This window comes from Sardina pilchardus, chromosome 12, assembly GCF_963854185.1.
Source record: "Sardina pilchardus chromosome 12, fSarPil1.1, whole genome shotgun sequence".
NCBI classification, from domain to species: Eukaryota; Metazoa; Chordata; class Actinopteri; order Clupeiformes; family Clupeidae; genus Sardina; species Sardina pilchardus.
In genome coordinates this window covers 4,392,970-4,400,784 of record NC_085005.1, presented here as the reverse complement: position 1 = coordinate 4,400,784, position 7,815 = coordinate 4,392,970, and the positions used below count along the sequence as shown (strand labels likewise).

Here is a 7,815-nt window from a genome sequence, read left to right as displayed (position 1 = left end):
AGATATAAAGAAGACAACAGAGACAGACTGGGCTTTCTTTAGAGAGCGAGAGCATCGTCCCTCTCTTCCCTTCACTGTCTTCCAGGCAGTCGCTCTTTCTCTCATCCTCACATTCCACTTCATCATCGTGGCCTTTGCATCCCTCTCTTTTCCTCACTCCCACTCCATCCACTCCTTAAACTGCCTTGTCGTTCACTCTATCCACTCGTTTAACAGCCGCAGTCGTTCACTTTTTGCTGTCTACCTCCTGTCTCTAACTCAGGCTTTCACTTCTTCTGACTTCCCGGCCTTTCTGTTGTCTATTATCTCTCCTGGTGGCCCAGCCCTCTCTCTCTCTCTCTCTCTCTCTCTCTCTCTCTCTGTCTCTCTCTCTCTCTCTCTCTGTCTGTCTCTCTCTCTCTCTCTCTCTCTCTCTCTCTCCTGGTGGCTCACCCTCATCTCTCTCTCTCTCTCTCTCGCTCTCTCTCTCTCTCTCCCCTGGTGGCTCAGCCTCGTCTCTCTCTCTCTCTCTCTCTCTTTCTCTCTCTCTCTTTCTGCTTGACCACAAAAGCGCCACGGGGCAACCCGAGCCAGGTTGGGGAAGAAAAACACCTCGCTGCACATTGTTTGGGGCATAAAGGGCCTGTTGCGGGGATGAAAGCCCCAGCAGATGGCAAAGAGGCAACAGAGTGAGAGACGGCCCGATGCAGGACCACCAGCTGTCATCCAACTGATGGCTTACATACACACACACACACACACACACACACACACACACACACACACACACACACACACACACACACACACACACACACACAAAGATTGTGCCACACACCCACTCTCTCTCTCTCTCTGGAGTCTGGAGATGCATTCCACGACAGTGAGGATAGATCCAGAGTAACAACAATCACCAGGCCTGTGCGACAAGGATGTGATTTTTGTCATGATCCCTGCAAAGTGCCCCTACACACACATGACACAAACACACAGGCACAAATCTGAAGGATATGACGCTCTCTGCCTGATGAAGTGGTTAAGTGATGAATCACAGCACAGCTCTGTTCCTCCTCAGAGTGGGGGGTGGTGAAATTGAATGGGGGCATTTGTTTCCGTTTTGAATGGCCAACAGGTCTCCCATCAGGACGCTTGAATAGGCTTCCTTCAATTTGCTTAGCGCATCAGTAAAGAGTGCATTTGATGGGGACGCATTCCACGGACACAAAAGAGGCGTGGCACGCATTTTAGTGAGAGCGTTTCCGATTTCACCTTAACTGTTGTCTACACTAGACTAGGTACATAATAGTAGTAGTTGTTTTGAACTACACGTCATCTTAACCCAAAATACAGTTTAGCTTTACAAACATGAGGCAGGAGGCGTCATATTATAAAGGAAAGACGAAAGAGGCAGATGGGGACACACTGTTTGAGAGAGCGTGATTAGTTGTATGGAATTGTTGGGTCAACGTAATCGAGCTATTGTGCCTCCCTAGTCCTGTCAACTATGGACACTGGACACATTTCTAACATTGATTGAAAGCTTGTCCACACTGAACAAACCCCGAACAAAGGTAGTCTACTGGAGCTGAGCCTCATAACAAAAGCAATCTCCAAGTTACAGTACATTACAGTACATCTCCCGTGATTGACTGGGCTACTATGCAATGTGCTGATTTGCTTTACGCAGGAGTGACTTTACAAACGCATTTATCAAGAATAATAAGCTCGCCTGCTTGAGCGCAACCCGTATTCACTTCATAGATGTCTTTTGGGCAGAAGGAGAGTAACAAAGAAAACGGCGTTGTGCTATCCAACAGCTGGCCCCTACGACAATAGCTTGACACTTGACGAGTGATTGGCATAAATCATGAGACACAATATTATACACAATATTTGTTTGATACAGCATTCTTGACGAGTTGACAGACTGACCGTCAAGGATAAACAGAAAAATAAGTGCCAAAAAATATATTTTACTATGGAGCTATGGGGCTAGTCTGTAATTCAAACGTGCGATGCACGTCGGTTCAGAGCCACAGTTGTGAGACCGCTCTCAAGAAAACGAATCGCCGTTTTAGCTGCTGTTACCGGTAGATTACTGATGACGTTTTGATAAACGTGCAGAGCATTTTAAAGTTATCCACAGAAGGGGGAGAGAGTTGCATAAATGCATGTCACAAGAACTATAGGCTATTTCTACTCATGCAGCTCCTGTAATGAAATCTTTCCATTGACCACCTGTAATAATCTACTTTCGACATGTCTCGATCAAATAGAAAATGGTAATGATGTCCACGTTACCTGTTAAACACTTTCCTTATCCTCTGATAGAGCGTTGGCGACGTTGTGATGGTCTCCGGAGGAATTGTCTCAATTGTTGTAACAACATGGTTTTGGTGTTCTGGAATCATTTTGTAATTTAGAAAAAAGAAATATAACAATCAGAAACAAGAGGGCATTCTGCTTTGCCAAAGAGAACGGTGGGTCAGGATGGACTAGGTTACTCCACGGGAGATAGGATCCGTGTCTTCCCTCTTCCAGCGCACAACCTCAGCAATCCATGTTCACAGGTGAGAGTATGATTTGGTTGTATTTCCAACGTAAGTGTAAGATTGTCTCGGGTGTTTTATTCGACTGCACCGTACGACAGAATTATGCTAAATGCACCTGCGCTCTGCTCCCGCAATATCTTCAGAGAGAACCTCCGCTCCAACAATGTGCAGTATCCAAAAGCCAGTTACAGACTGCCGTAGCTGGAAGGCGTTTGGTTTTTGGAAACACACGTGCACAGCCTAGCCACCAGAGGGAGTCGTCTCTCATGGAGTGAAAATGGGGAGAAAATGGATTTGAGGCAGAGTAACTGTAGTAGTAATTGCTTTTCATTATGAAGTTTCCCCCAATTAAATTTCTGTTTTCACTCTGGGAATACATTTACAGAAGAGAAAGAGAATATAGGTTTACATTAAGATATGCTTTCTTTTCAGATTATACTATGGCAACAGGGCTCATCAAGAAGATGAACCAGTTGCGCACGTAGTTACTGTAATATTCCAGAAAAGTAGCTATTTCTGAATTATATGGATCCTCTTATGAAGCATTTGATGAGAATGTACAACATTTTTGGATGCAGTAACTTTTATTCAAGAACATTTTTAACTCACATGGTTGTCACACAAAAAAAAACATCAATACTACAATGAATACAGGATTGAGGCTAAGTGAAGATGACTTGCCATGTAACATGCCCAAGATCATGATACTGTATTTGTCTACAGAAGGTATTTACCTAAGAGCGGCAAAGCCAACATAGTTATCACGCATGTTGAAGACAGTGTAGTACTCCCTAATGAAGACGTCTCCCAAAATCCACAGGCCGTTGCCAACGCCATTGCTGAAGCTGTTCTCGAAACCAGTGTAGCAACCAGAGCTCAGCTGTAGAGGCAATATATTGAGTTGGAGTCATTGAGTTAAACAAGAAAACAGACATCTGATACGCACGTAATATGCAGCTGACCATACAGCTGTTTTCTCAGTTACAGAGATCCATACCTGACGAACGTAAGCAGAGGGAGGGATGGTGAAGGCGTATCCATTGATGTTGAAGGTCACCTCGGGCAGGCTTTCAAGGGAAGCACACTCCACCTACAGAAGGCCATGGCAAGATACACGTTGACATGATGATGATGTGAAATGATGTGATGATAATTTTAGACGAAAAGCATGAATATGTTGATATGGAATAACATCATTGCAATGTTCCATCATTTCAAGTAAAGTAAAATAAACCTTAGAAAAGGATAAAAAAAAAACCAGTTCTGTTGCAGACCACTCTGTCCTTACCACTCCGTTAGAAGTGCCCACTGCCTGGTTGAGATTGTTGACCTCACCGCCAACAATCAAGGAGGTTCCAGTGTCCACAATAGCCTGGCAACCATCGGCGCAAGCAACAACTTTGCCATTGACGGTGATGCTGGAATTGAACACATTGTAGGGTGAAATAGATGACTGATAGCATCTCTGATATATGCTGGTAAACTAACAGTCAGATTATGTATAAGATGTGGCAAACTATGAAGCCAAAGTCGATTGATCCCCCAAGAGTAAATTTGACATGAAGTTCATTAAAAGTCCGGCAGCAGTGGCTCAAGAGGAAGAGGAGTCGTCGAGTGACTAGAATGTTTGAGCCCAACTCCTCCTGACCCTGTCAAAGTATAAGTATCCGTGAGCAGCCTCCGCCATCGGTGTGTGAGTTTGCAAGTAAATGGGTGAATGTGAGGCATGGCTTTGTAAAGCGCTTTGGGTGGTCAGCAATTATGCTACACTAAAAGGTCAATAATTACGATAGACCACTGTATCTCTGCACTGAGGTTTTAATAGGTTTTTCACTATCTTTTTGATTAGAACTCCTGTATGCAATTAGCCTGGGTGTTCCCATGCTGCCTTGCGTGCAATTTGATTCACGCTGCTAAGGCAGCCTGGAAACTACCGCCCTAATTTTTGCCTCAGATAGGGGACCAATCACAGAACAGGGGGGAAAGCAAGACGATGATGAGCTATGCACAGACACATTTGATAGACATCCGTGGCGCCCAATAAACGGATCTGGGCATTCGTTCAAATACGAGAAAGTGAACGTTTGGTTCCCAGACCACGTCTCATTGAGAAGTGGTAGGCGCTAGCTAGCCAGGCTAGTATTCAATAGCATATTTTTGTGTTGTGAAATATTGCAGTAAAATGTTGCCTCCGGTGGCCCCTAACGTACCTCTGCATGGTGATCTGCCAGTAGGTCTCGGAGGACAGGGGGATCCATTTGAGATCGCCATTGTAATGCTCAGGGTCGTATCCGCCAAAGACCACCTCACTTCCAGTGGCAGGACTCCTGTACCAGAGCAAGTTTGACTCTTTTTTTAGTGAAATGATGTAATCACTCAAAATAATATTAATACTATTTTAGCAAACAAATCGATTATTATTAGTGTTGATGAAGTTTCTAAAGAGAATTCCAATAATCATTTTTTACCTGCTCAGGTAAACTGAGAAGTAGTCGTTACTAATGACTCCCTGTGACACCATGTTGTCGAAAACGGGTGTGATTCCCTCTACAGCAATGTTGGCGTACGCCAGACCCAGGATACCGTCGGCCTTCATGTAGTACATGAAACTTGCCTCGTACTGGCTATATCCAAACTCTTGCTTGGTCACAGTCAGACCTCCCACCTAGACGTCACCAAAGTCAGAGAGGTAAACAAACAATTGTACACAATAACACAGTAGTACTTATCATATAGTTAATTTCCTCTTTAGTAATCCACTTTTCTACTCCCATTAGATATACTGTAGATCAGTGGTTCTTAACTGGTCTGGCTTTGGGACCCACAATTTCCTATGTTCATAAAGTCGCGACCTATATATTTATTTAGCGTTCAAGTCAACGGATATGGTGAGCTACGTGGTAACATACAAATTGCCTGTAGACCTACTTGTCTGGAACATGCAGATGTTTGGCATTACATTTGCGTTTACCACTAAAATGATGTCTAACATGACCGGTTACATTGTTTATGTCCATGGCAATGACTGACATTGGCTATGAATAAAGTCTGTTAAAATAAAGGTACAACATTAGATATGATAAGGTAGCACTTTGGATAAAAGCTCTGCGACCCACCCAGAATGGTTCCGCGACCTTTTTTGGGTCCTGACACACCAGTTAAGAAACACTGCTGTAGATAGTATCAGTGTTGTCTACAGTTCAGGCCTTAGAGTCTGAGTAAAGTACCTTGAGATCATTTAAATTGTTATAGATGTTTTATACAAACTGATACTGTAAATAAGCATTATATTCAGTCATAAATATGGCTGTCACTGCCAGTGCAGATGTATAAATGACATTAGCACACCTCAACGTTGTCCGTTCCCAAAGAGCCCTCCATGGAGCCAGTTCCGTACTGGATAGAAAGTGCCTTTCCAAGGCTGGTGAAGGTAGAGGACTTGGAGGGATCAAACTTCAGATGGTTTCCTAACAACAAATAACATTTTCATTAGGCTATTGATCACTGATCCTGCATTGACATTATTGTTTCACTGTTAGTTTTTTATATTTTAATTAACTATTGTTTTGTTTTTATTTTGTAAGTCACTTTTGAAAAAAACTATAACCATTACCCTAAATAAACCATTTTGTTCTTACTGATATCACAGTAAGTTAAGGAATCTTGCGTATCGCCTTGCATTCATTATAAGTTATAGGTCTGATCTGGTTTGCTAAATGATGCATGTATGTAAGTATGTGTACTTATTTATCCATACAAAGGTTTCATTTGATTTTGTTATGTTGACAGTGGCTGGAGTGAGTGTGTTTGAAGGTGATGCCTACCACAGGCAGGGCTGCTACAGAAGACGGAGGGAACCCAGAGGTTGGCAGAGCCGGTGTCAAAGACCACCTTGAAGGACTGAGGAGGAGTGCCGATGGAGATGACTCCATAGTAGGCAAGCTATACGGAGAGAAAGCACAGCATATTGTAAGTAAGTTGAGGAAGAACACTTTGGAAGTAAAGTATCCTACGTACATCAAATGTATTTAGAAAGCACAGCTTTCACTGACCAAAGTGCTTTACAAAATGAAACAAAATATATCAAAACATATACATTCAGTATGAGACATAAAACAGCAAAGAGTAAAATAACATAAAACAACAAGAGCCCAAAGACAGTTGGGGACATGGCCAGAGTTACAGATAGAGCATCAGATGGAAGGTAAGGAGGCTGGGTAGGCCAGCGAGGAGAGGTGGGTGTTGAGGCTAGTTTTAAACACCGAGGTGGACACAGCACTTTCAATGCTGAGGCCCACAGACGTCGCGCTACAACTGCAAAGCACCCTTTGGTGTGAGCAACAACATTAGAGAAGGAGCAGAGTGCCAAGTGTTGTGTTCTTTTCTGATTCATATCAAAAGACAAACAGCCACCCTTTTATAGGCTTGTGAATGCTGTGCACATTAATGTAAACCACTCACGTCAGCATCGTTGGTCATCTGCTCAGCTCCTCTCACAGTCTGGTCAAACTTGGCATAGGGATGGTAGGGGAATCTCTTCCTGAAATTCTCCCATTCACCCTTCTCTTCCAGGTCCTCCCTGATGGTCTTGTGCTTGATCAAGGGCACCCTGGCACAACACAAACATAAACACATGTATCACCTGCTCTAGTGACACATAAACACATGTATCACCTGCTACAGTGTCAACAATAACAATAATACTGTAACACCTAAATTGTATGTTAAAACATAATTGTTCAAATGTAATATTGAGACTGACATCAACTGCCACCAAACTGTCTTACCTGACCAAGCACTCAGAGAGTGCGACCATAGCGCACAGAACAATGGCAAACTTCATGATGCTGTCCGTCCTGAGATCCGCTGAGACTGCGTGAACGGCTACGACTCAAATCACTTTATATAGAGAACGTCTCAGTACCACCTCTCAGGTTTTATCGTTTTGATAAGATCAATGACAGATAAGGTGTCCAAAAAGGGAAGCGGGAGAAGGGCCATGTCCTTGGGTTGGTGATTTATTCGGGTAAATATTTGAAGAACCTCAATTGATTAGATTAAATAAGTCGCAATACGACACAACTCTAAATTGAATGAATGAAACTTTCATTGTTCCAAACGGAATTTGTCTTGCATTCAAGGGAGCCACATTGAACATTAAATATCTACAGCAATAGATACAAATAAAAGCATCCAATGTTAAGACATCGATGACAAATGGAACATTTGTTTATTTATTGTAATTTATTTACAATCATCAGTCCAATTGCTAAGAAGTAAATTA

The 7,815-nt window shown here is 42.9% G+C and overlaps 1 protein-coding gene across 1 annotated transcript; it reads right to left on the bottom strand.

Moving 5' to 3' along the window:
• Positions 1-3,107: 3,107 nt before the first annotated feature.
• LOC134098289 (pepsin A-like) lies at positions 3,108-7,347 on the bottom strand. Its single transcript, XM_062551319.1, has 9 exons — positions 7,319-7,347; positions 6,993-7,140; positions 6,356-6,473; positions 5,880-5,998; positions 5,000-5,196; positions 4,742-4,858; positions 3,820-3,949; positions 3,529-3,621; positions 3,108-3,411 (listed from the first exon to the last, which is right to left on the bottom strand). Exons 1-9 carry the CDS (start codon positions 7,345-7,347, stop codon positions 3,262-3,264), a joined length of 1,101 nt encoding a protein of 366 aa, XP_062407303.1. The 3' UTR covers positions 3,108-3,261.
• Between the last annotated feature and the right edge of the window lie 468 nt (positions 7,348-7,815).

Coding starts and splice junctions, on each gene's coding strand:
- LOC134098289 (XM_062551319.1), bottom strand. CDS start 7,347: ATGGTCGCACTCTCTGAGTGCTTGGTCAG. Junction 4,859..4,999: donor TTCTCAGTTTACCTGAGCAG/GTAAAAAATGAT, acceptor GCTCTGGTACAG/GAGTCCTGCCACTGGAAGTG. Junction 3,412..3,528: donor CCTCTGCTTACGTTCGTCAG/GTATGGATCTCT, acceptor TTGCCTCTACAG/CTGAGCTCTGGTTGCTACAC.